This window comes from Panthera onca, chromosome C2 (genome assembly GCF_046562875.1).
Source record: "Panthera onca isolate mPanOnc1 chromosome C2, mPanOnc1 haplotype 2, whole genome shotgun sequence".
Lineage (NCBI taxonomy): Eukaryota > Metazoa > Chordata > Mammalia > Carnivora > Felidae > Panthera > Panthera onca.
In genome coordinates, this window is record NC_138347.1 from 77,028,998 (window position 1) to 77,042,940 (window position 13,943).

At 36.5% G+C, this 13,943-nt stretch overlaps 1 protein-coding gene across 2 annotated transcripts in view; it reads right to left on the reverse strand.

Moving 5' to 3' along the window:
- OSTN (osteocrin) overlaps positions 1 to 13,943 on the reverse strand; it is a 98,159-nt gene that overhangs the window by 5,715 nt on the left and 78,501 nt on the right. For both annotated transcript variants that reach the window (XM_060639534.3, XM_060639533.3), the window contains exon 5: positions 955 to 1,051. In XM_060639534.3, coding sequence (XP_060495517.1) covers positions 967 to 1,051 — 85 coding nt within the window. In that variant the 3' untranslated portion in view covers positions 955 to 966. The remainder of the gene's footprint in view (positions 1 to 954; positions 1,052 to 13,943) is intronic.

Consider the following 13,943-nt stretch of genomic DNA (forward strand, 5'->3'; position numbering starts at 1 on the left):
TGCACTATGTAATGTGATAGAACTTATTATTATCCTCATTTTACGGAGGGGGATTTCAGAATTTCAACAAGATCCCACAGCTAACAGATAGATGAATTAGGATTTGACTACAAAACTGACCTCTCGAGCTGGCAGTTTTACCCCTTATATTGTACTGTTTCTCAAGGCACTGGAGAGAGTAATAGGACCTACTTTATGGAACATGATGATTAAATGAAGCTATGTGTGGACAGCACTAAGTATAGGGTCTAGTGCAGAGTAAATTTTCAGAACTATAATCTAAGATGTTATCACTTGCATGTACTATGTGTCCAATACATTCTAGACTACTATATGCATCTGATTTAACATTCACAATACCACACTATGTATCACAATACAATCACCGTGTTATTATCTAAGTGTACAAGACATAGAGAAATAAAGTATTTTCATGGAAACAAGATAATGAATGAGTGACAGAACCAGGATTTTGATTAGGTGTTCTGACTCTGTGCCTATACTCTTTCTGCTACATCATTCGCTCTCCTATGTTCCATGTTATCATAATCCTGGGAATGTAGTTATCGGCAACAAAATGGTGTGTGTCACTGAAATGTGTCTTCTTCATAATAGAGGGATTAGCACACAGTTATGTACACGTGAAGGTGATTTATTACATCAATTAGAATTTTAACCATTGTTCACATATTAATACTCAATAGTTATATAAGAATCTGGGAGAATAACTGAATCTTTTTTATGGTGAAATATATCTCGGACATTCTTTTGCTTCTTTAATGTCATTTAAGTTATTTAGCATCAATATATTATTGAGTACAGAAATGTTGAAAAAGTTATTTTATAACCTAGGAAATCAAAAGGGCAATTTATAAATCAACTGAATCAGTTAGCCCATGGCAAAACATTAATCAGAAGCCTGCATATATTGTTACTTTGTCAAATGGTACTCACAGTTGGAATCAATTAGCCTCTGGAATTTGAGAGACGGTTTCCACCAATCCGATCCACAGGGATACCAAATCGCCTTTTTGGATGATCTACTACTTTCCTGTAATAAACCACGTAGAACATTTCTAAGCTGAAGTCCAAGTTATTAATTAATGACTTTTGCTCCTTTATTTCTTGCAGATCTGGGCACTGTCTTTGGGAGTGGGCATACATATAATAGTTACCTTTCATCAGTGCCCACTATATGCCAGACACTATCTCTTATCCTTTCAACATCTGTTAAAGTGGGTATAACTACCTCCATGTCACATCTGAGGAATCAGAAGCTTAGAGAAATTAAATGACTTATCCAAACCAAACAGTGCAGTTGAGAGTTGGGTCTTATTAGCATATCAATTTGCTAGGTGTTTAGCTTGGGTAAGTCCCTTCCTCTCTTCAAATCTTGGAGTATTCATTTGATAATAGAAGAAGATTGAAGTCTTGTCAGTGGTTTTCCCCAATCTCTGCCTCAAAATGGTTCTTCAAGGGAAAAATGGTAGTGGGAGAGGAAAAAGTGCTGATGCCAACATTGAATGTGAAGTGCATCTCTGTTGTCTTCCCTCAGATTTTACCCAGAGACACTTGGTACACAATGGTCTATGTCTGTTACATAGTCTCTGTGCCAAATACTGTTTGAAAAAAAAAAAAAGCTTCATTATTACAATAAAGTTTAGGGGCACCTGGGTGGCTCAGTTGCTTAAGTGTCCGACTTCAGCCTAGGGCATGATCTTGCCGTTCCCAAGTTTGAGCCCTGTATCGGGCTCTGTGCTGACAGCTCAGAGCCTGGAGCCTGTTTCAGATTCTGTGTCTCCCTCTCCCTCTCTCTGTCCCTTCCCCACTCACACTCTGTCTCTCCAAAAATACATATTAATATAAATAAATAAATAGATAAAAAATTTAAAATAAAGTTTAAAAATCCTACAAGAGAGCTTCTAGCTTGTACGTTCTATCAATTCTCTCTTTAGAAAGAAGAAACATCTTAATTTGATTTGTTATTGCCATGCTTTAGTTCTATCAAATCAAAATCCTAATGGGGAGGTCTCAGAATGCTCAGTACATGACTTTCACTGGCCATGGAGCTGTGAGAAGTTTTCCTAATGAGGATAGAGACAACTTAACCAATTTTCAACAGCTTAAAGAGTTAAAAAGATTTGTTCAGAACATTTTGAACAGCTTCTATTCTAATTATTTGCATTATATTGTCAGTATATACTACACAATTTAAACACCAAAAATTAATGAAAATTTCAATATCTATTATTTTTTCCTATTATCATTGATCATGTAACTACTATATATAAGGTTATTTTTGTGGCTGTCTTGGGATTGATAAATCAGACACAGCCTTTGCTTTCGAAAACCTATAACTAAGTACTCACAGATGGGTAATGATTTAATAAAAATAAGCAGAAGAAAAATCTCTCATTTTTATTGATGCCAAATTTTTACCTTATCAGCATTCCTCATATCACTATTAAGTAAATAATTTATTTAAAAACTCTGAAAAGTATAGAGAATAATGGAAACACAGGGGATTTTTATTGCTGTGTCTTACATATAAAACATTGTATAAACACTGCTTGATTGTAATTAAAACAATAAATTTGGTGGTAATTAATATTTACCTAATGCTTTGTAGAAGCCAGGTACTATGCTTTGTACTGTGTAGACAAAGATGATAAAAATGGACATTGAACCTGATATGGCCCTATTCTCAAATGATATTGTAAGAATGAGGCCATGTTATGGGTTTTTTTTGTTTTGTTTTTACCTAATTCAGCCTTCTTTTCTGTTGATTAACATTCATCTTCATTTCCAAGTTGGCCCTTAGTTTTGCTAGTCAATGCAGGTAGCATTGTTTGTATGATCTTTATAAGGCTGTCTGCTAAACAACAGTTTGCTCAGTGGGGAGAAAGCTGAAAAAAACATATTTAGTGCTTATCCTTAACCTAGACATACCTCTGCCTCTATTCTTCAGATTTCTAAAAAACCTACCTTCCTAAGGGACTCCTGGGTGGCTCAGTTGGTTTAGTGTTCGACTTCAGATCACGTTATGATCTCACAGTTCGTGAGTTCCAACCCCACGTCAGGATCTGTGCTGGCAGCTCAGAGCCTGGAGCCTGCTTCAGATTCTGTGTCTCCCTCCCTCTGCCTCCTCCCCACTCATTCTCTCTCTCAAAAATAATAAACATTAAAAAATATTTTTAAACATACCTTCTTAAGAGGTGTCTATCATTTGTACTTCTGGATTTCTTGACACTACATTGGCTACGTATTTTTTGACTTGATAATCAATGAGGAAACATGTTATCTGTCAAATTAGCATAAAATTAATGATAAAGCATCATAGGGAAATTATGTATATCAGTTGTACTTTAGGTATTCTGATGTGATTATAAATAATTACTGTTGAAAAAAGAAAATGTCTCTTTTCTATTTTGTTTTATTCATATAAGTAAATTTATAGACTTTTATTTTAAGCAATTATTTTCCTTGTGGTAGTAAGAACAAGGCCTCCTCAAAGATGTTCACACCATAACCCACAGAATCTATGTCACCTTACATAGCAACAGAGACTTTGCAGATATGATTAATAAGGACCTTGAGATGAGAGAATTATTCTGGATTTTCTGGGTAGGCCCAATGTGGTCTAGCCTCCTTAAAAGTGGAAGATGATTGAAGAAGAGTGGGTCAGAGGGCTGCAAACTGAGAAGGACTTAACCCACCACTCCTGGCATTGATGATGAAGGAAAGGATCAAGAATCAAGGAATGCTGTGACCTTTAGAAGTTCTCAGAAGAAAATGAGAACCTCAGTCCTACAACCAAAATGAACTGAATTCTGCCAACAACCTGAATAAGCAGGAAATGAATTCTCCACTATCGTCTCCAAGGAGTGTGGACTGCTGACCTCTTGACTTCTGTATCCAGCTGGCAGATTGGGCAAAAGAGAGCACAGAGCAGCTATCAGGGAGAGATTGAGAGGCTACACAGTGGCTAGCAATCAATCATATGGCTACACTTAACTGAAAAGGAGACAGAGAAAAGTGGTATAGAATGACATATGGGGACTGTTGTATAGGACTTCTGACCTATAGAATTATAAGATAATAAATTTGTGTTGTTTTAAGTCCAGAAGTTTAAGGTAAGTCTTTACCATAGCAATAAAATAGGAATATGTTTGTCTGATTTAGAGTTATGTCTAAGGGCAATTTGTTTATATATATATAAAACAATTAGACTGATGCAATTTTTACTCTTTGAACCCTTCAGTTCTTTTACTGACTACCCCACCATAACTCCAGGAAAAGGGTAAGAGAGAAGCCATCTCAGGGTCAAGGAGAGTGGTCAGGAGAAGTTCCAGACAAATAAGAAGAGGAAGTGAGAAACCAACCCCTTCCAGGTGTTTAAAGGACTGGTTGAGAAGGGGAAGGAAATGACAGCTGGGAAAAAGAGTAGTGCCACACATGTGAACTGACCTCCCAGAGCACCTGTGGGATGGATGGTGGCAGGAAAAGTAACACTTCTGCTTTTTAATTTTTTAATTTATTTTTAAAAATTTATTTATTTTGAAAGAGAGAGAGAGAGAGAGTCACACATGAGCAGGGAGAGGAGTCCATTGTGGGGCTCTATCTTAAGAAGAGTGAGATCATGGGGCGCCTGGGTGGCGCAGTCGGTTAAGCGTCCGACTTCAGCCAGGTCACGATCTCGCGGTCCGTGAGTTCGAGCCCCGCGTCAGGCTCTGGGCTGATAGCTCGGAGCCTGGAGCCTGTTTCCGATTCTGTGTCTCCCTCTCTCTCTGCCCCTCCCCCGTTCATGCTCTGTGTCTCTCTGTCCCAAAAATAAATAAAAAAAAAAAAAAAAAAAAAGAAGAGTGAGATCATGACCTGAGTGGAAATCATGGTCTGGAAGCTTAACTGACTGAGCCACCCAGGCGCCCCTGATTCTGCTTTTTTAAAAGAAAACATGACAATCTATGCATCATTATAAATTAGAACAGAACATTTATTGGTTCATAGTACCAATGCATTTTTTTTTCAAAAATAAAGGTCCAATAAATGTAAAGAGGATTTTTTTTCTTTCTTTACCACAGTTGATCTTTTTCTGCTCAAGCAAATAGGAGGCAGCTGTAGAATGGTGGAAAGCAAAATATTTTTTTTCCTTCCTTCTTTCCTCATTCCCTATGCTTTCCTTCCATCCTTTTCTCAAGATTTGATTAGCAACCAGGACATGAAAGACTCAGATTCTATTTGATTCTTCTACTTATTGATGGTGTGAGCATTTGTAAGACTGTTGTCATTCTGAGCTTGTCTTTCCTTTTTGATAAAATTTAGATACTTCTTGCTCTGTCTATCTTCCCAGCCTGGTTATTTATTTAACATACTTATTTGTTAAATAATATTTTATTGATTTATGCACAACCATATGTATTTGTTCTCTGCACTGGGGATAGAGTGGTGAATATGACATGCATTAGCTGTTAAAGCTCACATTTTACTTGAAAAAAGCTAATGAGGTAACACACCTGAAATCATTTTACACATTTTAAGTGATTCTACTATTCTTTCCCATAAGTCCTGCCCACTGGTTTTCAAACAATTTGTAGTTTACCATTTCTACAAATAAAAGCTTTATAAAAGAGATCAATGCCTAGAATGTTAGGTGAAGAACACTCTCAGTAAAGAAGTGCCCCTTCTCCATATATGGTGGCCCCTGAAAGAGCTTCCAGAACCACGTAAGGCTGCTTAGAGCAGAGTTTGAAAACCCCTGGCCAAGAGTATAAGAATGTTTTTGTTCTAGCCATAGATCTGTATTACTTTGATTCATTTTCTAAAATTTGGGATACGTTTCAAATGCTCACATGTACCTTGAAATCAAATAAGAAAAATAAATAAAAGAAATATATATGAAAAACCATGCAGTAGTTACAGTTTTTAGCAATAATACCAATGAAAACAATTATTCCCATAAAGCAGATAAACCAACAACATGATCATAGCTCAGTAAGTTAAGTAATTTCTACACAGTCTCCATCCATTTAGAAGTAAAATGGCAAGCTAGTATTTATCTTAACATTTTTGCTGATAGGAAAAATATGTCCAAGTACTACACTCTATGACACATACACTTACAGGAACAAACAGTGTGTAAAACACAAATAGTAAGATAGTGAAATAAGTGTTCTTAAGACCAAAGGGGAAACTGTACTTTCTGACTACCTAGTCCCTCTTGTGACAAAATAATGGTATGACATGGTTTATCTAATCTACCTTTTTCCATTCTAAAAGATTCTGAAATAGTTTAAGGATACAAAATACCTACCAAACTAATACAAAGAGAATGGATTGGTCATTTTAAATACAACCTAAACTTCACATTGAAATATACTTCCTGTATAAAATAGGATTTTTTAAACATTTACATTCTTTGATAATTCACTTTCTGAAAAATTTTTTACACTCTAAAACAGCAGTTAGAAAACTTGTATTTAAACTTTTTATTGCGAATCACTTCACACATACAAAATAGTCTATAAATTTATCTATGTTCAGTTTAAAGAAAAATAAAATGAACATTCCTGTTGGCACCAAATTAAGAAACAATATAACCGGCCCTTGAATTCCCCAGTGTTCCTGCTTCCACACTGAATATCTTTCATGGTTCAGTCCCAGAGGTAATCTATAGACTGAATTTTGGTCTAATAATTCTCTTGCTTTTCCTTATAATCTGTATGTATTATTCAAAACTCTCTTGTTTAGTGAGGATGGTTCTAAAATTTTATTTAAAGAAATAACATATGAATTCTTCTTCTTTCAGCAAATATTTTGTGTTTTAATATTTGTCCATGTTGATACATGCAGTTTATTTTCACTATTGTATAATATTTTATTATACTAATTAATATATAAAACAGTTTATTTAGATATTCTATCATAGACAGAAAATTGAGTTATGTTCTTTTTTGTCATTATGTACTAGTCAGCTGAAAATTTTCTTATAGATGACTTTAATGTACACTTAAAGATTTCTCTAAGTATATTTTTAGAAGTAGAATTGTCAGCTGTGCCTGTACTTAATTATATTACATAGTACCAGACTGTTCCAAAGTTGTTATAGCAATTTACATACCTAAGAGCCATGTATGACAGTTCCTATTGTTTCAAATCTAGGCCAACCCTTGCATTGTCAGACTTTCAGTTTTGCCATTCTGATGTATTTGTAATTATATCTCATTGTGGTTTTAATTTGCTTCCTTTGAATAAGTTTCTTGCCTTTTCATTTGTTTATTGGCTATTTGGATTTCTTCTTTTGGAAGTGTCTGTTCAAGTCTGTTGCCTGTTTCCTATTGGTTAGTTTTTCTTTTAAATACTGATTTGTAGGAGGGTTACAACTACTCAGAATATTAGATTTTGTCAGATGCAAATATCCTTTCTCAATTGTGGTTAGTCTTTATTGTGTCTTTTATGAAAATCTTTAATGTTGTTTTTAAATTTATCAAGATTTTTACTTTTTATTAATGACTCCACTCTAATGTTATGAAGGTATTCTCCTATTTCATCCTACAATCTTTTTGTAGTTCTTTCACATTTATGTTTTTAATGTTTTTGAAATTATTTTTTATTTATGGAAGGAAACAAAGGTCATTTTTTTTTTTATTCATGACCAATTATTTATAAGTGTTAGATTCAGCTTAAGTTTCATGGAAATTTCTTTTGCAGTTTTACCTAGAATTTTATTGCATCCAAGGTATAAATAAGTTTGGAGAGAATTAAAATTTTTATGATATTGAATCTTACTATCTAAAATCTTTTACTAAGGTTATCTTTCATGCCTTCTCAATAATTTTTTAATTTTCTCTATAAAGACGTTTCATAGTTTATTGGAATTGTTGTTGTGACACCATATAAAAATATGTGCTATAGGTTTTTCAACAGGTGTCCCTTACTTGGTTAAAAAGTTTCCTTCTATTTCTATTATCAGTTTACCAGTGATTTTGATCATGAATAGATGTTTACTTTCATTAAGCGTTTTCATGCATCTATCGGGTGATGTGGCTTTCCCTCTTCAATCTGTTAACTATTGTTTGTTTGTTTGTTTGTTTTGAGAGAGAGAGAGAGAGAGAGAAAGAGAAAGAGAATGAATCTTAAGCAGGCTCCATGTTCAGTGTGGAACCCAACATGGGGCTTGATCCCATGGCTCCAGGATCATGACCTGAGCTGAAATCAAGAGGCAGTCACTGAACTAACTGAGCCACCAAGGCACCCCTATTAACTGTGTTAATTGTCTTTCCAAAGCAAATCAATCTTACATTGTATCTTTATGATGAACCCAACATGACAATGCTGTATTGTCTTTTTAATACATTACTGGGATTGTTTTGCTGAATTTTTTGGTAGAAATTTGTATCTACAGTCATTAATGAGGTTGTACTATAATTTTTTCTTGTTCTCTCCATATCTGTATTGGTGATCAGATAATGCTATTCTCATGAAATTGGTGATCAGATAAGGCTATTCTCATAGCAACAGGTTTGCACCTTCATTTTTGGTTATCCTATTGTTATTTAATTACATCATGGTAGGAAAGTGTGTTCCATTTGATAACCAAGGCTTTAAAATTTTAAGGCTTATTTTGTGAACTGGAACTTCATTGACTTTAATAGTTGTTTCATGTGAACTTAAACATTTCCCCCCAATTGTTGACAGCATTTACTGATCCTGCTTATGATTTTGAGTCTCAAGAAAAGAAACAAGAATCAGAGTGTGGAGAATGATCCCTAAAAACAACAGTCTGATTTGCTGATATATCTTTTTATTTATTTTTTTATTTTTTATATGTTTATTTGTGAGAGAGTGAGAGAGAGAGAGAGAGGCAGAGACAGAATGTGAGAGGGGAAGGGGCAGAAAGAAAGAGAGACTGGGAGAGAGGGAGAGAGAGGGAGAGGGAGGCAAAGAAGCTGAAGCAGGCTCCAGGATGTGAGTTGTCACCACAGAGCCCAACGCAGAGCTCAAACTCACTAACTGCGAGATCATGACTTGACCTGAAGTTGGATGCTTAACTGACTGAGCCACCCAGGTGCCCCTGATTAACTGGTACATCTTAAAAGCAAAACAAAATGCTAGGCCCTATAAAGAAGTACATGCCACTCCAGCAACTTTGAGTAATATGCAAAAAGGAAGGATATAGTAGTGGCTAACAGGGGATGTTCTTTTAAATAGTTCAGTAATTTAGATTAGTAAAACATAGAATGAAATTACTACATTATAAAGTTCAGATGAATATAGTAGCCAAGCTCCAACATGAACCCCAATAATACTACCATAATGTCATCTCCTTCCATACTGAGAAGGGTTGACTTCTGTAACCAACAGCATATTGTGATTAATGTGTGACATCCAAAGCTACATCATAAAAATATTATAGCTTCTGCCCTGCTTTGTTGGCTCTCACACTAGGGAAGTCATCTGCCATTTCCTAAGGACACTCAGCCCTATAGAAAGGTTTATGTGGCAATGAACTAAAGCCTCCTGCCAACCACCAGTGAGGAACTAAGACTTCCTGCCACCAGCCATCTTGAGTGGGTCCTTTTGGAAATGGATAATACAGCCATGGTATAGCCTCCAGATGACTGCAGCCCTGGCCAACTTCTTCACTGTAACCTTTGGAGAGACCTTGAACCAGATGCATTCAGGCAAATTTTTCTATATTTCTGATGCACAGAAACTATGCAAGAACATAAATGTTTATGAATGTCTTAAGCTGCTATGTTTTGGGCAACTTGTCTGTATAGCAACAGAAATCTTACAGTGAGATTTAAAGTGCTCTGACATTCTACAAGAGATCACATCCAATTTAGGGGTTCCAGGACAATTTACAGAGCATGTGGAAACAGTAAACAAACGGTGGCCCCTGAATTCTGCAATCTTGGCTATCACAATTTAAAATTAAGGTATAGGATTAATAAATTACTATAGGAGGGGGTGCCTGGCTGACTCAGTCAGAAAAGCATGCCACTCTTGATCTCAAGGTCATGAGTCTGAGCCCTACATTGGGGTTAGAAATTACATATGTACATACATAAATAGAAATGATTATAGGGGGACATATATAACTATACAAACTTGGAAGGCCTGATGTGGGAGGACAGACTGAAATGAAGGACTCGGCAAAGCCTTGTAAAGAATGAAAAGGGAAATCATCAACGTCCACAGGGTCATGTTTAAAACAGGCAATTGGTCTTTTAAATTCAGATTCCAGAATATTAGGATGAAGGACCACAACCAGTGAATGATGATGTAGCTTTTAGGGGCTAATACATAACATCCGGAGTCCACATTCAGAAATAATAGAGAAAAAAGATATGATCAATGCATGGATTTCAAAATGTCATTTGTACCAGTGATCAAGCTGAATATAGGATGTGCCTTTATACCTGCTTGTGAAAGGGCTTCTTTATATTTATTTCCTCCTTGGATCCGACACATTTATATAACTAGTCATGGTTATCTAGTTAAAACAGGAAGAAAGGGGATTAACTGAACATTCTCAACTCCTCCTCAAAAATTGGCCTATTAGGTAAATGGCTACTTTCTCTTCTGGAAGCTTTGGATCAAGGGGGGGCGGGGGACAAGAAGCCAGTGTTTCCTTAACTAGAGTCCTCTACATGGAAATCTGAGGCTTAAGAAATGGGATATGTTTAGGAGGATGGAAGAAGGTGCTACTTTGCTTAGCAGAAAGTTGATGTATGACTTTTGGAATTCTATTTCAAAGTGGTAACTCAATTTTAAATGGATTCCGTTAAATTTATGATGATGGTGCTGACTACACATAATGTCACCTTCGAAGTATTATCCCAGGGAATGGGTGTATGAAGCGGTGTTCGGAAACACACCATGAGCACTGGAATAAATAAGACTGAAGTCACTGTAAAGTAACACAGGCATGCTTGATTTGGAAACTGCTGTAAAGTACTAGGCCAAGGCAGAGAGGACCTTCATTTGCTTGGCTAACGAACCTCTCTGAGGGTCTAATGAAGCTTTTGGAACTTCAACCCAGCAAATAGGTTTACACAAAAATGTGTTCTAGGATTCTCTTTCTTGAGGGGAGTGGGTGATATACATATCAAAATCTATACATAGAATCAATTATTGGCACTTTGGAGAAAATATTTTAAATATATGAGTTAGACGAGGGAGCAAAGGCCAAAGGGACTATCTCAATCTGTGGTGTTGAGCTGCAGTGATATAACAGTTATGAGGAAAATGGCCCCAGATCATTTTGATAAGAGCATTTCCTATTGTATAGCCAGGCTTTTCAATTAGGAGGAAGGAAGCATGCAAATAGGGCACCATACTCTGCATCATTTTCCTGTGTTTCTCACTCTGAAATGGAGCCCATCTTGAATTACCTTCTTTGGGCATCACCAAATAAGAGCTGGAAAGAAATAGCAAAAATCATGAGATCTAGGTTGGCCTAGGTCTGTAGTACTGTTTTGCAATTAATTAGGAAGGAAAATGAAGTGTTGGGATTTTTATCTTTAATCTTTGGGACTATCATCAAGAAGGGCAACCGTATCTGACAAAATGAAACCACAGTTGCTATTCTCAACCATAGTCTGATTTTATGTCTGGCTCAGGATAGAAACTCATATATCATTGGCAAAATTTTTCTAAAACTATTTATTTAATGTGTACATTGTAAGTGAACCTTGCTGTTCTGGGCCTTGTAAATGTGCCTTTTTCATGCAGAAATTCAATTTCTTCATCAGAAGCTGCTTCTTACCTAGAAATTCATTAGACTTGGTGTTAAACAATCTAGTGTTCCAGCTGGTAATCTCAGGAAAATCATTTTGTCTCCCTGAAAATATGCAAAGAAAATGGGGATAATAATATCTTCTTAGGGTATTATAGGGGTTGGAAAAAAACCCAACATATACCAGAATGTTAAATTTTTTTTTCTATCTCAGTTTCAGCAGTGGCCTCAAAAAGCTGAGGGAAAAACAGAAGTAGGTGGCAAGTATTTCCTCTTGCATTCCAAAGTGAAATGCTAGACTCATGCAGTATTTGTAAAGGGGTTTCCTACAAACTGATTTTCCCAACTTGAATCCAATAAAAGGACTGAGATAGAACAGGTGAGGAAGGAGAATTTCTGTGGAGTGAGTTATTGGAGAACAGTGTTTTTTTACCTCCTCTTATAGAGGGAAGGCTTCAAGAAAGCAACTTAGCTTGACATAAGCCCGTGGAAGAGGGCAGGCCTGAGAGAACGATGTCAATGAAATCTAAAGAGCAAGAATCTGTGACAGTTTGCTCTAGGCAGAAATTAAGAGATGTTTCTATAAGGACAGCTTCAGTTTCAGTGACCGGAATCAAGGGCATGGGTTTTCTGTGGTGGAGACGCAGAGAAAGTAGTGGGTAGAGTTGGCCAAGGTTAATTATAAGAGGCATCTTCCCTGAGGGGCTTGCTGCCAGAGGTGATCTGTCAGGCGACCTCAGTAGGAGGCTGGTGGTGGTGTTAAATGAAGAGGCTGAAAAAGGACGATGAGGATGAGGGGCAAACTGACCTGCCTGGGGAGAGACATTGCAGGAAGCAAGGGTGTCTATATCAATGTTCCCAGAGGGAGTCAAGTGATGACCTAACAAAAATCAACTTTGAGCATTTACCGAGGCCAGAGAGTAATAAAGCCAGGTCATGATAGTATCAGTCACATCAGATTTTTCTTTATCTCTCTGCATTGCCATCCCTAAGACTGGGGAGGCAGAAGGCAGTCCACTGTAGTAGGGGAAGGGGTGAGGATAAACTGATGACGAGCAACCCCCTTCCCACTGCAGCTTTACAGCATGAATGGGGCCTAAGCTGGGGACAGGAGAAACTTCAATCATATTTATAATTCAGGCTAAGACATAAGAATAGTTATTTAAATGACTGAAATATGGTTGTTTTTCTAATAAAAGTAACCAGGGGGGTTTTTATTATTTCATTGGGACCAGTAGAATTGTAGCACTGCCTTTGTTTTTATCCAAGTGGTACGAAACAACTCCTACTGAATGGGTGGTGGGTGCATGTGGGTGGGAATTAAAGTGTTTTTTCTGAGTTTGTCCCATGGAGTCCTTCTCTTTGAATTAAGTGGTTATAATAGCAGTGTACTGGAGCAAAGTTTATTGACCTGGATCTGTACAATGTGTATAATTATGCTGGGTATCTTCTGTCTGTTTGCCAGAGTCAATCTCTGCCTTGTCTCGTTTGACATCCAGTCTGGGAGGTTAACTTCTTTGGATCACATAAAAATTCCTTTGCTCTCTGGGTTTGGTTTGGGGTAGGCAATTGGTAGTGTTGTAAAGAGACTGAAAGTGAGGTCAGGATAATTTCCCCTGCCTTGCAAGTTCACTTCCCTCTGACTGAAGGTCACTGATTCTTTCAACTCTTCTTGTATGGTCTTTAGACCAGTGTATAAATCCATTATGATTCCCCTATACTCAGTCTTTTGTAAAAAGTCTTGTGAGCAAACCCTTCTTCAATTTTCCTACTTTACATATGCTGCCTATTTCCTCCAGAAACCCTGACTGACCCAATAACATTATTTGCTTTACTGACCTCAAAATATTAATGAGAGAATTCAAGCAATAACAGTTGTAAAAATGTTTATAATAAGTAAATGCAGAGTATTAGTATTGTTTTTTTTTTCCTACAAGGTATTCTCAGCATTGTGTGAAGGAGTGAGGAATTTAGAGAAATTCCAGGCCAATTTTAGTATATCTTCTATTAAAGGGTCAGACAGTAGATGCTATTTTGCCAGGGATATAATCATAGCTGCTTTGTTTTACTTGCATAAATGAGAAAACCATTCATTAACTTCAGGCTTTAAACAAATGAACTGAATTAGGAAAATACTTTGGTCTTCAAAGCATAATTAACTTTGCCCTGAGAATTAAAGTAATTTGCACATCCATCTGAAAAT